Here is a 20,825-nt window from a genome sequence, read left to right as displayed (position 1 = left end):
TTTAAAATTTTTATTTCCTTTAATGCAGGCATTACAAGGAGCCAGTCAAATTATTGCTGAAATCCGAGAGACTCATCTTTGGTGAAGAGAACTATATAACAACACTCAGACTTTGTTGACTCAAAAACTTGCTAGTTACTGCCTGAGTAGAATTTTATTTATGAACTCCTGTGTACTGCAATGGTAAGAACCTGCTCATGTGAAGACTGGCTATAAACTGAAAAGTGTATTCCATATTGCAGAACAAATCATACATTTAATCCAAATAATAAATGGCTGTTTCTAAAAAGTTTCCCAGTATATATAAAATACATCAAGTCTGTCTTGTGACAGTTTCATCTGAACTTAAAAAGAACTGTTAATGTTCTAGTTGTACAAAGCAGTTTGCCTGTGGATAAGATGCCCTGTGTAATCTTTGTTAATAGTCTTAAAGCTGCTGCCATAGTCCTCCAAGAAGAAAGCACCAAGATAACATTTCATATGACTATAATGCATGTACTGTATAAACTGAACTGGCTTTGAAAGATGTGGATTGGCAAGTTCCTCACATAGTCATTGTATGCCACCTGTCCTTCAATTGAGTTTTTCTGAGCTTCTCTGCAGCCTTTGATGTGTTTTTAAGAAAGCTGACTGCACAAGAGGATCTGTGACACCGACACGGATATGGCATGCGTACTGTGTAGTTACATAGCCCTTCCAATTCTGGGTCCATTTGCCCTAGCATATTAAAAATTAAAATACGCTTTGATTTATACTTAAACCTGTAAGCATGAATGCCTATATTAATTCCTACATGAAAAACAACAGCCATCTACCCTTGATTATCTAGTAAGAGTTGGTAATGATGGCCAGTTCCTTTGTTTTAGAAGATCCAGTGATGACCTAAATTTCCCTTAACTTGCAAATACAGTAGTAGTAATGAAGGTACATCTTTAAAATAGAGGACTTACGCCAGCCTCTAAGATGCACTTTGAGGTGGGACTTAAAACCAATATACTGTATGTGTATGCTGGTAATAGCTACTTTTGCTTTACAGCATACAAACAAAATATATTCCAACAACAAAATATATTAGAATAGTATCAAAGTACTGGAGGAGCTTTGTTATTGAAAGAAAAACACCCAGATAGACTAGACAAACTCCTTAAGACTTACAGACTTTAACTGCATTTATGGGGTAGTGATGAGGTTTAGAACATGTAATTCCCCAGGTGATTCTTGGTATAAACTACATTATAAATTTTAAGATATTTAGTCCCATCACTAACAGACAACACATTTATATTATGGATATTAAATTTTTTTTTTCAGTTTATGACCAGATATTTATGAAGGACTATTGGCAGAGAAAATACGAATGTTAACTTTAGCTTACTGCCCCAGTTTACTAAGGAACAACAGGCTCACCAACTGATCTCAAACATTAAAAACCCCGTATCAGTCTGATACGATATGACACTACCTTGAATCTGTTACTAGTACCATCTTGACAGAGGATACGTGCTCCTAAAACTTTTGTTACCACACTTAAAAATCACTGCTGTCATTAAGCATCAGTTTCAAAATTATAGCCATCCATGACTTAATTTTTTTCCAGATGATGATAGTCTTTTGAATTCGTAAGGGAAAAAAACCCAAAAAACTTATGATGCACTTTTCTCTAGCACATCAGATTTTAAACTGAAAATTAAAGACATGCTATGGTAATGCACTTGCTAGTACTACACATTTTGTACAACGAAAAACAGAGGCAAGAAACTTAATGGAAAGAGAAAAAAACGTTCTCTTGTTGGCCCTTAAACCGAGTCAAGTTCTGAAATGTAGAGATGATCTCTGACATTAATAATAGCTACCTGTATGTTCTTGCTGTGTAAATAAAATTGCTGGTATGAAATGACATTAAAGTTTGTCAAAAAAATTCTTAAGTTTTCTCCCAGAGAAAGGGAGGAAAGGAGCTTTTTAATACCTAAATCTACTTTGAAACAACTATATAGAGTACTAAATGTTTTATGACATTTTTCCTACCAGATTCTGACAGTTCACCAAGGTATTATTACATCGCCATTTTTGCGTATGAAGACAGTGGCTTGCTCCAAGTAATCCAGGTAGCAAATGGCTAGAATTTGAACACTAAAGCCATGCTCTGCAGCCTGTAAGATTTTCAAAAGAAATCTGATTAATCGTTTCATATGTGATTCACTTGATCCTCAGGGCAACAGGGAGGCCACTGCCTTTTTTTTCAGATACTTTAAATAGTTCTGGAGAATTAATTTGCCTCATGTTTGCAGAGCTGAACTCAGTCTTGATTCCAAATCCTTTAGGTTTGACCTGAAAACTTTCCTTACCTGAATAGTTTTTGATATTCTCACATGAGCGTGTATTTTATTTTGGGGGGTCATTTTTAAATTTACCTCTAGTTGCAATCTGTGTGGGGACAGACGTGGAAACTTAAAACTAATTAAAGTTTCTGAATTTGTAAAACATTGCTATCTTAAGAATCCACTGACAAAACAAGGCTCAATGAGAATGGAATGATACTGGAACACAGACAAGGAACTAGAAAACTGAATTAGAAACTTCCTGAAAGTCACGCACTGATTGTTGTACTACTCCTTGTAAAGAAACTACTTCTTACTGTAATTTCTCAAAGCAACCATGTCCTCATCTAACTTTTCTTCTTTTCAAAAAGAACTACATTTGCTCCCTAAACTACAAAAAAAAAAAAAAAAAAAAATCAAATTTCTAATCAGTTTCTAATACTAGTTTTCCCATTTCTAATGTGGACACTAGAGGCACTGCTGATTTTATAAACAACAATATAACATGAGATCGGTGCACCACACCTGATACAAAAACAGACACAATTTTTCTTTCTTTCTTTTTTTTTTGAGACAGTCTCACTACTCACTCTGTCTCCTAGGCTGGAGTGCAGTGGCATGATCTTGACTCACTGCAACCTCCATGTCCCGGGTTTGGGTGATTCTCATGCCTCAGCCTCTCTAGTAGCTGGGGGTTACAGGCACTTGGCACCAAGCCTAGCTAATTTTTATACTTTCAGTAGAGACAGCGTTTTGCCCTGTTGGTCAAGCCAGTCTCAAACTCCTAACCTCAAGTGATCTGCCCACCTTCGCCCCCTGAAGTGCTGGGGTTTCAGGTGTGAGCCACTGAGCCCAGCCTCACAATTCCTTACACTACTTCTTTTCATTGTTCTTCATCACTACAAAAAGGAGAATGGGAAGGGTAGGATTGGAAAGCCAGCATTTCTTTCTCTTCTGAATTATAATTTTAAAAGGAGATTAACCCTGAAAATCATAGTTTTCTATCGTAATCAAGATATGTACATCAGAAAATAAAACATCCCATCACTAAACAAATACCTTATTTATTAACCAGCCCATAAAAATCAAATGAAGTTACTCACATTGAGTCCTAGTGTATATTCCATTCTGTTTTTCTGATTTGCATAAGCAAAGATCTAAGTTCTGGAGCCAACCCTTCAGAGGTCTTGAGAATAAATGATGGGTAAGTATTTGAGTAACCAGAAGGACTTTTCATCATAACTGAAGCCATTTTATAATGTAGAAATTTCTTTTTCCTATTTTAAGTAAGGAAAGTCCATTCTTGAGAATATGTTGTCCAACAATTAAAACGCTCTCGGGATTTGTTACTTGTTGGTGATTTATGCTGACTCCGCCTTCTGTTATCATTCGATACCTAAAAAATAGAAACGTTTAGTAAGTAGGGAGATCCAATCGCTGTTGATCTGTCCCCCAAAAAAGACTGTTTCACTTACATTTCAGAGGCTCTTCAATTGAGAACATTTGGCAGTGGCCTGTTACCTTCATGTTCACTCTATTATTAATAGACTCTGCCTCCCTTTAATGCTCTTTGTGTTTTTTCTTTTTGTTTTTTAAACACAGTCTTGCTCTGTAGCCCAGGCTGGTGTGATCTCGGCTCACTATAATCTCCACCTCCCGAGTTCTAAGTGATTGTCCTGCCTCAGCCTCCAGAATAGCTGGGATTATAGGTGCATGCTACCACACCCGGATAATTTTATATTTTTAGCAGAGACGGGGTTTTGCCATGTTGGTCGCGCTGGTCCACCCGCCTCCCCCTCCCAAAGCGCTGGGATTACAGGCGTGAGCCGCCATGCCTGGCCTCCTTTATGCCTTGCACCTGCTATTTCAAAGGCACAGTTAGCTTTTGCTATTCAGTTAGTAGTGGCTTTAAAAATGAAGTAAAAAGGAATAATGGAGAATTCCCCCCCACCAACTTGGGGGAAAAAAAGAAAATCACAGAAAAGAAACTTCCAAAAGTAAAAGAGAACAATGCTGCTTCAGTAAACTACCCATAAGACACAAGCCACACTATAGTGGTATCTACAGAAATCTTTAGGAAACTTGCTTATGAAACTGGAAAATCCTTGCAAATCATATTGAGACTATGCAATTAATAGCAAATTGTTAAAATGAAAAATTTTCTTAAAATTAGATTGGCTGGTTTCAGAAATTGAAGATCCATAGCTGATCTAATAAATTCGGGATTACTAACCAAAATTTTTGATAGCATATATAAGGTTAAATAAGTTTCACTGGAGTTATTTATCATCCAATTCATTCACCAAACATTTACAGAGCTCTTTCTACGTGCTAAATATAAATAGTATTGCAATCTAGCAGAGAGATAAAGACAAACAAATGAATAATGACAACACACTGTGATTAATGCTATAAAGACCAAGGAGAAGTTGTTCTAGGAGAACACTGGGTAGGTGAGGGCTGAGAATTTCTCTGAAAAAAGAGATACTTCAATTGGGAGTGAAGCTACCTTGACAATCAGGACTCGGCAACATGGGAACAGCTAGAAAGAGGTGAGATCTGAGAAGACGGCTACAGCATGACTAGATTTGTGAGAAATCCTGAAGAAAGACAAATGGTGATTTTCTCTCATCCTAATGTGTTACCAAATAAAATTAAGAAACTACTGTACATGGTTTTAAAAATATTTTCATAACTTTTTGGGTAGAGACAGAGTGAGTCTCACTATGTTCTTGCCCACGAAGATCTTGAACTCCTGGTCCCAAGCAATCCTCCTGCGCCTGCCTCCCAAAGTTTTGGGATTACAAGTGTGAGCCACCATACCTGGCCATGGACATGGTTTTATAAAATTCAACAGTAAAAGATTTTCTGGGGGACAGATCCAAGATGGTCGATTAGGAGCAGCTCAGGATTGCAGCTCCCAGCGAAAGTGCGGAGGGTGAGTGGACGCCACATTTCCAGGCAGATTTTTACTGCCCACAGACCAGGAGATTCCCAGGAACAGGAGCCCCACGGGTCGCCAGTGTGGCTGTTTTGGCCGGCACTGCTGTTTTGGCCAGCATGTTGGTTCTCCGCACAAAATACACGGGTCTGGGCGTTGTTTTAGCTGGCGATTGGAGCTCCTAGGAGACAGAGTCGCCCATTCAACTGATAAAAAAGGGGACTGAAACAGGGAACCAGGTCAGGAGATTCCCAGGCAAAAAAGTGCCATGAATCTCAGTGCGGCTGTTTCAGCCGGGGCAGTGGGTCACCACATGGGTAATCACACAGATCCCGGCACCTCTTCAACAGGTGACTGGAACACCTGGGAGACAAAGTCACCTGTTCAACTAAAAAAAAAGGGGGGCTCTGAGGCAAGAAGCCAGGTGATCAGGCTCGGCTGGTCCCACCCCCACAAAAAAGCAATCTCAAATGCTCTGGATTGAGAGTTTCACAGCAAGCACAACTGAACCCGGGACAGTCCAGCTCTGTGGGGGAGGGGCATCCGCCATTACTGAGGCTGTCCACCACTACAGAGGTAGTCCACCATTGCTGAGGCAGCCCGCCATTACAAAGAGAGTCTGCCATTATCGAGGTGGGCTGCCATTGCTGAGGCAGTTCTAACTATACCTGTATAAACAGGACTGTAGGGAAGTTCACACGGCAGCTGGGCGGAGCCCACAGCAGCTCAGCAAAGCCTCTGCAGGCAGACAGTGACTAGGCTGCCTCCTCGCTGGGCAGGGAAGCCCTGAAAAAAGGTAGCAGCACAACAGAAACTCATAAAGCCCTAACTCCCTGGGACAGAGCACCTGGGGAATAAAAAAAAGGGGGAGTTTATGAGTTCTGCTGCAGCAGACTTAAACGTACCTGCCCAGCAGCTCTGAATGAACAGTGGAGCTCACAGCTCAGCACTTGAGCTCCTATGAAGGATAGACTGTCTCCTCAAGCAGATCCCTGACCCCCCTATATCCAAAGAGTCACCTCATAAAGGAGAGATCAGACTGATATTTGGTGGGTATCCTTCTGGGACAAAGATAGCAGAAGAAGAAACTGGCAGCAACCCTTACTGTTCTGCAGCGGCTGCAGGTGATCCCCAGGCAAGCAGGGCCTGGAGTGGACCTCAGCAGTCCTACATCAGAGGGGCCTGACTGTTAGAAGGAAAACTAAGAAACCGAAAGAAATAACTTTATGATCAACAAACTGGACGTCCACTCAGAGACCCAATCTGAAAGTCAACAACTGCAAAGACGACAGGTGGATAAATCCACAAAGATGGGAAAAAAAACGAGCGCAAAAACGATGAAAACACCCAAAGCCAGAACATCTCTCCTCCTACAAGGGATCACAACACCTCACCAGCAAGGGAACAAGGCTGGATGGAGAATGAGTGTGATGAAATGACAGAATCAGGCTTCAGAAGGTGGGTAATAAAAAACTTCTCTGAGCTAAAAGAACATGTTCTAACCCAATGCAAAGAAATTAAGAACGCTGAAAAAAGATCTGACGAAATGCTAATGAGAACAAACAACTTAGAGATGAATATAAATGAATTGATGGAGCTGAAAAACACGAGAACTTCCCGAAGCATACACAAGTTTCAACAGCCGACTTGACCAACCAGAAGAAAGGATATCAGAGGTCGAAGATCAACTAAATGAAATAAAACGAGAAGGCAAGATTAAAGAAAAAAGGCTAAAAAGGAATGAACAAAGTCTCCAAGAAATATGGGACTATGTGAAAAGACCTAATCTACGTTTGATAGGTGGACCTGAATGTGACAGAGAGAATGAATCCAAGCTGGAAAATACTCTTCTGGATATTATCCAAGAAAACTTCCCCAACCTAGCAAGGCAGGCCAATATTCAAGTCCAGGAAATACAGAGAACACCACAAAGATATTCCTCAAGAAGAGCAACCCCAAAGCACATAATCGTCAGATTCATCAGGGTTGGAATGAAGGAGAAAATGCTAAGGGCAGCCAGAGGGAAAGGTCGGGTTACCCATAAAGGGAAGCCCATGAGACTCACAGCAGATCTCTCAGCAGAATCCCTATAAGCCAGAAGAGTGGGGGCCAATATTCAACATCCTTAAAGAAAAGAACTTTCAACCCAGAATTTCATATCTGGCCAAACTAAGCTTCATAAGTGAAGGAGAAATAAAATCCTTTACGAACAAGCAAGTACTCAAGAGATTTCATCACCACCAGGCCTGCTTTACAACAGCTCCTGAAAGAAGCACTAAACATAGAAAGGAACAACCAGTACCAGCCACTCCAAAAACATACCAAATAGTAAAGAGCATCAACACAATGAAGAAACTTCATCAACTAACGGGCAAAACAGCTAGCTAGCATCAAAATGGCAGGATCAAATTCATACATAACAATATTAACCCTAAATGTAAATGGGCTAAATGCCCCAATCAAAAGACACAGACTGGCAAATTGGATAAAAAGCCAAAACCCACTGGTGTGCTGTATCCAGGAAACCCATCTCACATGCAAGAATATGGCTCAAAATAAAGGGATGGAGGAAGATTTACCAAGTAAATGGAGAGCAAAAAAAAGCACTCAAAATAAAGGGATGGAGGAAGATTTACCAAGCAAATGGAGAGCAAAAAAAAGCAGGAGTTGCAATTCTCGTCTCTGATAAAATAGACTTTAAACCAACAAAGATCAAAAGAGACAAAGAAGGACATTACAGAATGGTAAAAGGATCAATGCAACAAGAAGAGCTAACAGTCCTAAATATATATGCACCCAATACAGGAGCACCCAGATATATAAGGCAAGTTCTTAATGACACAAAGAGACTTAGACTCCCACACAATAATAGTGGGAAACTTTAACACCCCATTGTCAATATTAGACAGATCAACCAGACAGAAAATTAACAAGGATATCCAGGACTTGAACTCAGACCTAGACCAAGCAAACCTAATAGACATTTACAGAACTCTCCACTCCAAATCCACAGGATATACATTCTTCTCAGCACCACATCACACCTACTCTAAAATTGACCACAATAATTGGAAGTAAATCACTCCTCAGCAAATGCAAAAGAACAGAAATCATAACAGTCTCTCAGACCACAGTGCAATCAAGTTAGAACTCAGAATTCAGAAATGAACTCAGAATCACACAGCTTCATGGAAACTGAACAACTGGCTCTTGAATGTTGACTGGATAAACAATGAAATGAAGGCAAGAAATAAAGGTGTTCTTCGAAACCAACAAGAACGAAGACACAACGTACCAGAATCTCTGGCCACATTTAAAGCAGTGTCTAGAGGAAAATATATAGCAATAAATGCCCACATGAGAAGCAAGGAAAGATCTAAAATTGACACTTTATCATCAAAATTGAAAGAGCTAGAGGAGCAAGATCAAAAAAACTCAAAACCTAGCAGAAGACAAGAAATAACTAAGATCAGAGCAGAACTGAAGGAGATAGAGACACAAAAAACCCTTCAAAAAAATCAATAAATCCAGGAGCTGGTTTTTCAAAAAGATCAACAAAATAGACCACTAGCCAAATTGATAAAAAAGAAAAGAGAGAATAATCAAATAGATGCAATAAAAAACGATAAAGGGGATATCACCACAGATTCTACAGAAATACAAACCATCATCAGAGATTATTACAAACAACTCTATGCATATACTAGTAAACCTGGAAGAAATGGATAAATTCCTGGACACTTGCATCCTCCCAAATCTAAACCAGGAAGAAGTTGAAACCTGAATAGACCAATAACAAGATCTGAAGTTGAGGCAGCAATTAAGAGCCTACCACCCAAAAAAAGCCCAGTTCCAGATGGGTTGACAGCCGAATTCTACCAGACATACAAAGAGGAACTGGTACCATTCCTTCTGAAACTATTCCAAACAATCCAAAAAGAGGGAATCCTTCCCAAATTATTTTACAGAACATCATCCTGATACCAAAACCTGGCAAGAGACTCAGCAAGAAAAGAAAACTTCAGGCCAATATCCATGATGAACATAGATGCAAAAATCTTCAACAAAACACTGGCAAGCCGATTACAACAGCACATCAAAAAGCTTATCCACCATGATCAAGTAGGATTCATGCCGGGGATGCAAGGCTAGTTCAACATACGCAAGTCTATAAACGTAATTCACCACATAAACAGAACCAAAGACAAAAACCACATGATTATCTCAATTGATGCAGATAAGGCCTTTGACAAAATTCAACAGCCCTTTATGCTAAAAACCCTCAATAAACTAGGTATTGATGGAACGTATCTCAAGATAATAAAAGCTATTTACGACAAACCAACAGCCAGTATCATACTGAATGGGCAAAAACTGGAAGCATTCCCTTTGAAATCTGGCACTAGACAAGGATGCCCTCTCTCACCACTCTTCTTCAATATAGTATTGGAAGTTCTAGCCAGAGCAATCAGGCAAGAAAAAGAAATAAAGGGTATTAAATTAGGAAAGGAAGAAGTCAAACTGTCTCTATTTGCAGACGACATGATTGTATATTTAGAAGACCCTATCATCTCAGCCCAAAATTTCCTTAAACTGATAAGCAACTTCAGCAAAGTCTCAGGATACAAAATCAATGTGCAAAAATCACAAGCATTCCTATATACCAATAACAGACTTAAAGAGAGCTAAATCAGGAACGAACTGCCATTCACAATTGCTACAAAGAGAATAAAATATCTAGGAATACAACTAACAAGGAAGGTAAAAGACCTCTTCAAGTAGAACTACAAACCACTGCTCAACGAAATAAGAGAGGACACAAATGGACGGAGAAACATTCCATGTTCATGGTTAGGAAGAATCAGTATCATGAAAATGGCCATACTGCCCAAAGTAATTTACAGATTCAATGCTATCCCCATCAAGCTACCAATGACCTTCCTCACAGAACTGGAAAAAACCACCTTAAACTTCATATGGAACCAAAAGAGAGCCCGCATAGCCAAGTCAATTCTAAGCAAAAGAACAAAGTGGGAGGCATCACACTAACGGAATTCAAACTATAATACAAGGCTACAGTAATCAAAACAGCATGGTACTGGTACCAAAACAGAGATATATAGACCAAAGGAACAGAACAGAGGCCTTGGAGGCAACACCACAAATCTACAACCATCTGATCTTTGACAAACCTGAAAAAAACAAGCAATGGGGAAAGGATTCCCTGTTTAATAAACAGTGTTGGGAAAACTGGCTAGCTATGTGCAGAAAGCAGAAACTGGACCCCTTCCTGACACCTTACACTAAAATTGACTCCAGATGGATTAAAGACTTAAACATAAGACCTAATATCATAAAAACCCTAGAAGAAAACCTACGCAAAACCATTCAGGACACAGATGTAGGCAAGGACTTCATGACCAAAACACCAAAAGCATTGGCAACAAAAGCCAAAATAGACAAATGGGACCTAATCAAACTCCACAGCTTCTGCACAGCAAAAGAAACAGTCAATAGAGTGAATCGGCAACCAACAGAATGGGAAAAAATTTTTGCAGGCTACCCATCTGACAAAGGGCTAATATCCAGAATCTACAAAGAACTAAAACAGATTTACAAGAAAGAAAAAAATAAGCCCATTCAAAAGTGGGCGAAGGATATGAACAAACACTTTACAAAAGAAGACATATATGAGGTCAACAAACATGAAAAAATGGTCATCATTACTGGTCATTAGAGAAATGCAAATCAAAACTACATTGAGATACCATCTCACACCAGTTAGAATGGCGATCATTAAAAAATCTGGAAACAACAGATACTGGAGAGGATGTGGAGAAATAGGAACACTTTTACAGTGTTGGTGGGAGTGTAAGTTAGTTCAACCATTGTGGAAGACAGTGTGGCGATTCCTCAAGGACCTAGAAATAGAAATTCTATTTGACCCAGCAATCCCATTACTGGGTATATATCCAAAGGAGCATAAATCGTTCCACTATAAGGACATATGCACACGAATGTTCATTGCAGCACAGTTTACAATAGCAAAGACCTGGAACCAACCCAAATGCCCATCAATGACAGACTGGACAGGGAAAATGTGGCACATATACACCATGGAATAATATGCAGCCATCAATAAAGATGAGTTCGTGTCCTTTGTAGGGACGTGGATGAACCTGGAAACCATCATTCTCAGCAAACTGACACAAGAACAGAAAATCAAACCACATGTTCTCACTCATAGGCGGGTGTTGAACAATGAGAACACATGGACACAGGGAGGGGAGCATCACACACTGGGGTCTGTCGGAGGGAAATAGGGGAGGGACAGTAGGGGGTTGGGAGTTGGGGAGAGATAGTATGGGGAGAAATGCCAGATATAGGTGATGGGGAGGAAGGCAGCAAATCACACTGCCATTTGTGTACCTATGCAACAATCTTGCATGTTCTTCACATGTACTCCAAAACCTAAAATGCAATAAAATAAGTACAAATTCTAAAAAAAAAAAAAAAATTCCACTTAAGGACAGATTCCTTTAGGAAGTATTATTTTAGACTGTTTGCTAGTTTCCAGATCATGTTCTATGTTTTGTTTAAATGCACCAACCCTAATTTAGCTTACATAATATATAGAATCAGTATTACTTAAAACCCTGGCTAAATCAGATGCGCTGTCTGGTAGTGGTAAAGTTTCCAGTATTAGTGAACACACTGTAGTAAAGTTCAGAAGAAAATGAAATTTACTTCCACAGTGAGGAAAATTCTTTGTCTCAGTGGCTTATATTAGGGAAGTATATGATACCATCCTCAAATTCACTGTGTATTAAACCAGCAGATGAGGGAATCAAATTCACTGTGTATTAAACCAGGAGACGAGGGAATCACTAAGGTGGAGTGGCAGGTGATGCAAAGGGAGATAATGGGTGTTTTTTTTTTTTTGAGACAGAGTCTTGCTCTGTCACCAGGCTGGAGTACAGTGGCACAATCTCGGTTCACTGCAGCCTCCACCTCTCGGGTTCAAGTGATTCCCCTGCCTCAGCCTCCTGAGTAGCTCGGACTATGGGTGTGTGTCACTACACCTAATTTTTTTTTTTTTTTTGTATTTCAGTATAGACAGGGTTTCACCCTGTTGGCCAGGATAGTCTTGATCTCCTGACCTCATGATCCGCCCACCTAGTGCTGGGAATACAGGCGTGAGCCACTGCGCCCAGCCAATAACGGGTGCTTTCTTCAGGCAGAAGAGTCTAGGACTCTTTAGGACAGAGGCAAATAATCCAAGAAAATTGAAAGACAACAGCAACCGTAAGATAACAAATGTCATTCATAATCATTGCCACGGGCTGATAACCATGTGACTTATGGGTGAACTCCTGTAAAAGAGGCACCTGGGGTCTTCTGGCTACCCAACACTTTTCCTTCCACCTTGATGTTCATTTAAAAATGGGTAAGCATCAATTACAGGCTGAACGGTGTTCTGTGGAACACCTTATTTATTAATACCTCCTAACTGAGGAATTAAAATATTCTACTCAATTCCTGAATAGAAAAATGCAATTCTCATGGGGATTATTATATAGTTTACAATAGTCTTACGAACTTACTAGGTTGGTACAAAAGAACTTGAGGTTTTAGCCATTATATGCTCATTTCATTTTCAGAAATTCAACTACTACTATAGATAGTTTAGGTAACCTTTTCCATTCCTGAAAATAAAGAGGATACAAACTGAGTATGACAGGGGCTGTGTTAATCTGTTTACATACAGCCTCGGTTTCTGCGACCCTCTAAAACCGTGACCATATCCCTAAGCCATACACTGATGCCAGTATATTTACTAAACGTGTCCCTCAAATGCACTTTTGCAGTGTTGGAGGAAAGACTGGGTTATACTTAATAAGAAACAGTATAGGAATATTGTAGTTTTATAGAAAATGTAAAGTATTTTCAACAAAAAGTACTCTCAGGTTATACTTTATTCTTGGACTAATCTAACCTGTTTAAGGAGGAGACGCCACTAAAGCATGATCAGGAAAACACCCTCTCTGGGAACACATGCTGTGAACTGCAACATTTAATGGTGAATTAAGTGTGAACCTAAAAGTTAAATCATCTTACCCTCGGGGACCATCTGGAATGGCATTTGCTTTGCGGCAGGTATCTAGAACACTTGTTCCAGGATCAAGAACTAATTCAGAAAATGGAGCTTCTTTAAACAACTCTTTTAACTCTTGATCAGACATGTCCTCCAGTGCATCTATGCTACTGTGATAAAGGGCTTGTGTACACCTGAAAAACACATTTTAAGAGCCGTATCAGGTAACTGCTTATTCAAATACAGGTTCTAATACCCATTAACCAATTACAGAGTGTCCAAGTTCTAGACTATAAGCTTTTAAAACATCTATCTGGTATAATTCATAAACTTAATTCAAGGTAATCCTTCTTTCCAATAAACAGGCTATCTTAAATCACTAAGTCAAATACTGACAATGCTTGTCAGTGATAAATGACAAGACAACCCTAAAACAGCATACCTCCTACTTTCTCATGTCCATCCATCAAATGACCATCAAGTGTTAATTATTCTAAATGACTACCTTTTAGCAGAGTCCAGTCCTTCTCGTCCATGAACAAGCTTTGTTACTTCTGCTGCCAGTCGTTTCTGAGGACCCCGCCATTCTGGCTCTGTGACATGCAGCTGCATGATATGATCAATTTCTGGAAGGGGCAGAAAAGTGAACAGCTTCAGGTACCTTCAGGGGGAAAAAAATAAAGTGTAACACTTATATTACATGCCTAATTTTTATTTCCAGCTCCCTTACCCTTTCGGGTTATCCTTCTTTTTAAATTTTTTATTTTTAAATATGAAACACACATGCAGAAATGTACTGAACATAGCAGGCCCTATGCACACTTCACCCAGATTTAAGATGTTACTATTCTGGCATCTTTGTTTTCCATTTATTAATTTCTTTTTTGAGATAGGGTCTTGCTGTTGCCCAGGCTGGAGTGCAGTGGCATGACCATGACACACTGCAACCTCGAACTCCTGGGCTCAAGTAATTCTACCACCTCAGCCTCTTGACTAGCCGGGACCACAGGCTTGTGCCACTATGCCTGGCTAATTTTGTAATTTTTTGTAAAGACAGGGTCTCCCGTGTTGCCCAGGCTGGTCTCAAACTCCTGGACTCAAGCGATCATCTTGTCTCAGCCTCCCAAAGTGTTGGGGTTACAGGCATGAGTCACCACGCCCAGCCTCAACTTTCCTTTTTAAAAGGAACAAAATAGGCATAGATGAAGGCCCCAGTCCAATTACGTTCCCTTCCTTGCCACCAGAGATAACCAGAAATCTAAGTTTATGTGCTGCCATCCTTCTCAAGCATGTTTTTATACTTTTATGTGCATGTGGCCATAAAAAAAACTGTGTAATTTAAAAACTGATACACATCATCATGCTTTGCATAATGGTTCCCGTCAATGACGGACTGCACATACCAGCGGTCCCCAACCTTTTAGGCACCAGGGGATGGTGGGGAGGGGAGGTGGTTTCAGAATGAAACTGTTTGCCCTCAGATCATCAGGCATTAGTTAGATCCTCATAAGGAGTGCGCAACCTAGATCTCTTGCATGTGCAGTTCACAATAGGGTTGGTGCTCCTGTGAGAATCTAATGCCGCTGCTGATCTGACTGGGGATGACCCAGGTGGTAATGCTCTCTCGCTTGCCACTTGGCTCCTGCTGTGCAGCCCTGTTCCTAACAGGCCATGAACTGGTACAGTCCAACAGTGGTCCAGGAGACTATAATACCGTATTTTATTGTACCATTTCTATGTTTACATATACAAATACCCTCGCATTAACACTGCCTCTGGTATTTAGTACAGTAATGTGCTGTACACATTTGTACCCCAGGAGCAATAGGGTACACTGTATAGCTTAGGTGTGTAGGCTATGCCATCTATGTTTGTGTAGGGACACTCTATAATATTTGCAATGATCAAATCACCTAACAATGCATTCCTGAGAATGTATCCCTATTGTTAACTGATACATGACTATAATATCATCCTATATGTCTTCTCTTTTTTAACCTTTTCTTTGGTGAAATATATATAACACACAGAAAAAAGTACATTATTCACAAAGATACAGCTTAATGAATCATAAAACTTCTATGTAACAATCATCATGGCTAAGAAATACAGTATTGGCTGGGTGTGGTGGCTCATGCCTGTAATCCCAACACTTTGGGAAGCTGAGGCGGGCAGATCACGAGGTCAGAAGTTCGAGACCACACTGACTAAAATGGTGAAGCCCCGTCTCTACCAAAAATACAAAAATTAGCCAGGCATGGTGGCGTGCACCTGTAATCACAGCTACTTGGGAGGCTGAGGCAGGAGAATCGCTTGAATCTGGAAGGTAGAGGTTGTAGTGAGCCGACAGCTCACCGCTGCACTCCAACCTGGGTGACAGAGTGAGACTCTGTCTCAAAAAAAAAAAAAAAAAGAAAGAAAGAAAGACAGTATTGCCCCTACCCAAGAACAAGCAAACGTATCACACAACCCTCCAAGTTAATCACTATTTTGCCTTTCATAGTAATCACTTCCCTGTTTTTCTTGATACTTGTAACATCTCAGTATGCCTCCCTTAAGAGCATCACTTCATTTTGCCTATCTTTAGGACTTTATATAAAAGGAATCACACAGAATTTATTTTCTGGCACAGCAGTATGTTAGGATACTCATCCATGCTGCTGCATGTACAGCGTTCCATGCTATGAATATCCTACAATGTGTTCATCTATTTTTCTACTGTGGACCTCTGTGCTGTTTCTACTTTTAGACAATTGCTATTAATGCTGCTCTGAATAGCCTCATATACCTCTCTTGGTGCACGTGTGCATTAATTTCTGCTGGGTACATGCCCAGAAGAGGAACTGCTGGATCACAGGGTATGTGCGTGTTTAGCTTCAGTAGGTACCGCCAGATGTGTTTCCAAAGTGGTTCTATGTGTTTATTCTCCCACCACCTTGGAACATTCTTGTCGGCACTTGGTTCTGCCAACTCTTTTGTTTAGCCATTATGGAGGGTGCATAATGGTATCTCACTGTGCCTTTATCTTGTGTTTTTCTTCTCAGTGTGAAGGTTAAGCACCTTTTTCTATGTTTTTGGCCTTTGGATAGGATCTTTGTGAAGTACCTATTCAAGCCTCTTTTCACTGTTCTGCTGGGCTGTCTTTTTCTCACTGGCTTAGATAAATTTTTATTATTAAAATAAACATGTTTAATATAGTATTTACACAGTTTTTCATTTTTTAATCTTTAAAATTATTTAAATGTATTTTTGTGGGTATCCAGGTGTATATATTTATGGGATACATGAGATGTTTTGATACAGGTGTGCAACGTGAAATAAGAAATCCTTTATATTAATTTGAATATAAGCCCTTTATCTATCATTTAGATACATGTATTGAAAATATCTTCTCCCACTCTTAAGAGACATATAATGAACAGATCTTATTTTTAATTTAGCCTAATTTAGCAATCCCTTCCTTTTGTGTCCTGTTTAAGAGTCTTTCCCTATCTTAAAGTCATAAAGGCATTTTCCTATTTATCTAAAGGCTTTATTGTTTTGTCTTTTATTTTAGATTTAGGTCTATAATCTACCTGGAATTGACTTTTGTGTACTGTGTAAGGTTAAGTTTCATTTTTTTCACCCACAACAACATCTAACTAATGGAGCAATATTCACTGACGACTGTCTTCCCTAACTGCAATGCCACCTCTGTTAGATATCAGGAGACCATATATGCTAGAATGTGTCTAGATTCTCTAATCTGTGCCATTGGTCTCTTAACTTTACATTTAAACATGTACCTTTAAACCTAAAGGTCATTATTAGAATTAATGAGTTTGTCAGAGTTGCTAGATTTAAAGGTAACATATATAAAGCAATTGTATTTCTATACACCAGAACCAGAGAGAAAATGCAATTTTCAAAAAGCTTATCGATTCTCTAGGCCAGGGGCAGAAACTCAAGCCTATAATTCCAGCACTTTGGGAGGCTGAGGCAGGTGGCTCAGTTGAGGTCAGGAGTTTGAGACCAGCCTGGCAAACATGGTGAAACTCTGTCTCTACAAAGATACAAAAATTAGCCCGACGTGGTGGTGCATTCCTATAGTCCCAGCTACACAAGAGAATTGCTTGAACCCAGGAGGTGGAGGTTGAAAGGAGCCAAGATCGTGCCACTGCACTTTAGCCTGGGGGACAAAGCTAAACACTGTCTCAAAAAAAAACAACAAAAAACAACAACAACAACAACAACAAAAAAAAAACAGATGATCAATTCTCAATACATCAAAACCCTAGGACTATATCATCAAACATTCTAGGAATAAATCTCAAGAGGGAAAAAAACATAATTACTGACATTTTGTAATAAGGCATGATAATCTTCCACTCTGTTCTTCAAAAACATCTTGGCCAATCTTAGCCCTTTTTATTTCTATGTAAATCTTAGAATGTGCTTATCAATTCCACAAAAAGCCGGTTTAGTTATGGTTGCTGCTATACTAAATGTAGACGAAATCCAGAACTGGTATCTCGGTTGGGTGTGGTGGCTCCTGCCTGTAAGTAACCCCAGGACTTTGGGAGTTTGAGGCAGGTTGATCATTTGAGTCCAGGAGTTTAAGACCAGCCTGGGCAACATGGTGAAACTCCACCTCTACTAAACAAATATATATAAAAAATTAGCTGGGCATAGTGGTGTGCACCTGAGCCTGGGAATTCCAGGCTACAGTGAGCTGAGATTGTGCCACTTCACTCCAACCTGGGCAATGGGAGTGAGATTCTGTTTCAAAAGAAAAAACTAAAAACTGCTACCTTTTTGCACTACGGATATGGCCTAACTCTCCATTTATGTAGGTCTTTATCTCGCTCAATAGTGTCTCTTAATATTTTGCAGGAAAATCATGTATGTAAGTCTTGGAGAATTATCCCCAGATGACACAGAGTATCAAGATCATTTTTACACTCTCTTTTGTTGTAGGAGTATTTATTTCTCATTCCTATTATTCCAAGAGTTTAAGGCAATTTGAACTAAGGAGAAAATAATTTCTCAAGAGGGTCTTTAGAGTTGTATTTGTGAGAGAATAGAGGCAAAGGAAAAATAAGGGTAGTCAAGTTTAAGATGAAAGGAGTGAAAAAACTAGAAATACGCAAGTGATAAAACCCTAAGAGATTGCTAGCTATAGATCAAAAAGTTGGCTCTACATTTTTCTAGTCACCCCCTGTGGTTTTTCTGCTTTAACCAACAAAGTGTTTAACTTTAGAACAGAGTAAACACTAGTCTTCTATGACATAATGGTTTATGTGCAGACAGAAACTATGTTAAAAACAAAAAAACTATAAAATGTACATAGATTCAATGGCTAAAATTACATCGTGAGTTTACGGTGTCAATTGTTCTCAGCCCACTACTCAGAACTCACCTTTCCACTGAATCGTCTGGCTGTCTGACAAAGAACTGATACAATTCAAATGGAGATGTCTTATCTCTGTTTAGCCAAACAGCGTTGCCAGCAGACTTTCCCAGCTTTGCTCCAGTTGTACTTGTAATTAGAGGAACAGTGATTCCAAATACATCTTCTCCAGTCAACCTATGCAAAAAGAACAACTTCATTGTGTCTCAAGCACAAGTGGTGGTAGTTCCACTGTTTACCCTCCAGATTTCTTTTTGGTTACTTGCTCCAGGAAAACTTCTTTGACCTCCTAAATCTGAATTCTTGTCCCTCTCATGTGCTATTACAGTACTCACCGTATTCATTCTGACTGCAATGAGTGATACCAGGAAGGTTCTAGGCAGGCCAAAACGAAGTGCTACATAACAATGGACTAGAGATTTTGAAAGGCTGAGTGGGAAGGGGAGAACTGGGTGAAGGGGTGTCAGGAAGAGACACTAAAGGAAATGTTCTAAATGGCTTTAAACATGTGTTTTGCTCTCTAGCACATGAGCTAGCCTTATATGTCATCTCTCTCAAGACAGTGCTATTAGACCCACATTACTTGTCAAATATTTGGAGCTGAAAAAATTTTTGAGATACCAACCAAGGGCTAACACTAGTTTCACGGAGGGTGCAGAGCTAAAGCAGAGGCTGGCTACTCAAGGTCAGTCACGTTCTGGTGTAAACATACAAAAGCAGTTTCTCTAATTAGAGAGGACGACTTACAGGAAGCAAAACAGACCGACCCTGACCAAATAAATCTTGACTAGTGGTCTGTTTCCTGCAGAGCTCTAGAATACACTGTTGTTGTTGTTTTGAGACGGAGTCTCCCTCTGTTGCCCAAGCTGGAGTGCAGTGGCACGATTTCGGCTCATTGCAACCTCCGCCTCCCAGTTTCAAGCGATTTTCCTACCTCAGCCTCCCAAGTAGTTGGGATTACAGGGGTGCGCCACCACATCCAGCTAATTTTTAGCATACACCGTTTACTCTTAATATCCTTAATTCAGCCCTTTAGTTTGTATCAGCCAGTGTTATTAATGCCATTATAGAGCCTTAATGGGGATAAAACCAACAAGAGCTGGAACGAAGGGCAGTAACCTACAATCCTAAGAGTGAAACACAGGCTACTAGTGTGTAAATTATTTGGCCCCGAGATTTCCCCAGGTTCTAAAGGCACTTACTTGTGGATGAACTCGTATCCGGACATGATGTTGCCCAGCTGATCAGATCCGCCCAGCTGGACCCTGCATCCGTAACGCTGGAAGAGATAATAGAAGTCATAGGCCTGCAGCACCTGGTAAAAGAACTCGGCCAAGCTCATGCCCTCGGGGCTCCTGAGCCGCAACTGCACGCTCTGCCGGCTCAGCAGCGTCCCCATGCGGAAGTGACCCCCCACTGCCGCCAGGAAGTCCACCAGGCGCTGCTTCTGGTACCAGGCCGAGTTGTCCAGCACGGTGAAGCTGCCCCAGGAGCGCCCATCAGAGAAAAGCTGCTGGTGATTTGCCGCTACGGCTTCAAGCCCCAAGCGCAGGGCGCGCGCGTTGGCCCGCACGCTGTCTGTCTCCAGCGCCTCGCGCTCCTTGGTACGGCCGCTCGGGTCTCCCAGGCGCGCCGTGGCGCCTCCCACCAGCGCGATCACGTTGTGGCCCGCTCGCTGCAAATGAAACAGGCCCAGCAGCGCTAGCAGATGACCCACATGAAGCGAGTCGGCCGTGGGGTCGAAACCACAGTAAATGGTTTGGGGAAAACTCGCCGTGCCACGGTCGAAGAGCTCTGGGAGCTCTACTTTCGTTCCCCTCTCCGGGAAGAAGTCCTTGAACAGACCCCGAGCCTTCTGCGCTGCCAGTAACCCGTGAGCGCCCGAGTGGGCCTTACGTAGCCCCAGGGGCAAGAATCCTGAGAGATTTAGGGTACCAGACCACCGGACCCGGGAAAAGCACCGAAAGATGAGCGCCGCCATCTTGCCGGCGGCACGAAAGGAATGCTGGGATTGTAGAGGCCCCGTCACACCCACCTGCTAACAGCTCCTAGGGAAGGCGCCTCAGTGTTTTTCTGCGCATG

At 40.7% G+C, this 20,825-nt stretch overlaps 2 protein-coding genes across 13 annotated transcripts in view; one reads left to right on the top strand and one right to left on the bottom strand.

The window, feature by feature from the left end:
* DNM1L (dynamin 1 like) overlaps positions 1 to 1,897 on the top strand; it is a 63,697-nt gene extending 61,800 nt beyond the window's left edge. For all 12 annotated transcript variants that reach the window (XM_012437180.3, XM_012437179.3, XM_012437175.3 and 9 more), the window contains one exon: positions 29 to 1,897. In XM_012437180.3, coding sequence (XP_012292603.1) covers positions 29 to 85 — 57 coding nt within the window. In that variant the 3' untranslated portion in view covers positions 86 to 1,897. The remainder of the gene's footprint in view (positions 1 to 28) is intronic.
* Positions 1,898 to 3,362: 1,465 nt separating this feature from the next.
* Positions 3,363 to 20,759, bottom strand: YARS2 (tyrosyl-tRNA synthetase 2). Its single transcript, XM_012437185.2, has 5 exons — positions 19,946 to 20,759; positions 18,753 to 18,920; positions 13,860 to 14,015; positions 13,378 to 13,548; positions 3,363 to 3,714 (listed from the first exon to the last, which is right to left on the bottom strand). The coding sequence occupies exons 1-5, from the start codon at positions 20,722 to 20,724 to the stop codon at positions 3,555 to 3,557; spliced, it is 1,434 nt and encodes a 477-aa protein (XP_012292608.1). The 5' UTR covers positions 20,725 to 20,759; the 3' UTR covers positions 3,363 to 3,554.
* Between the last annotated feature and the right edge of the window lie 66 nt (positions 20,760 to 20,825).

The sequence above is a fragment of the Aotus nancymaae genome, unplaced genomic scaffold (assembly GCF_030222135.1).
Source record: "Aotus nancymaae isolate 86718 unplaced genomic scaffold, 86718_ANA_hifiasm-v0.15.2.pri h1tg000092l, whole genome shotgun sequence".
Taxonomy (NCBI): domain Eukaryota; kingdom Metazoa; phylum Chordata; class Mammalia; order Primates; family Aotidae; genus Aotus; species Aotus nancymaae.
Note: the sequence above shows the minus strand (reverse complement) of the source record. Positions and strands in the feature narration are given on the sequence as shown.

Coding starts and splice junctions, on each gene's coding strand:
- YARS2 (XM_012437185.2), bottom strand. CDS start 20,724: ATGGCGGCGCTCATCTTTCGGTGCTTTTCCCGGGTCCGGTGGTCTGGT. Junction 14,016..18,752: donor CCAGACGATTCAGTGGAAAG/GTGAGTTCTGAG, acceptor TTCCCCCTGAAG/GTACCTGAAGCTGTTCACTT. Junction 13,549..13,859: donor GGACTGGACTCTGCTAAAAG/GTAGTCATTTAG, acceptor TGTGTTTTTCAG/GTGTACACAAGCCCTTTATC.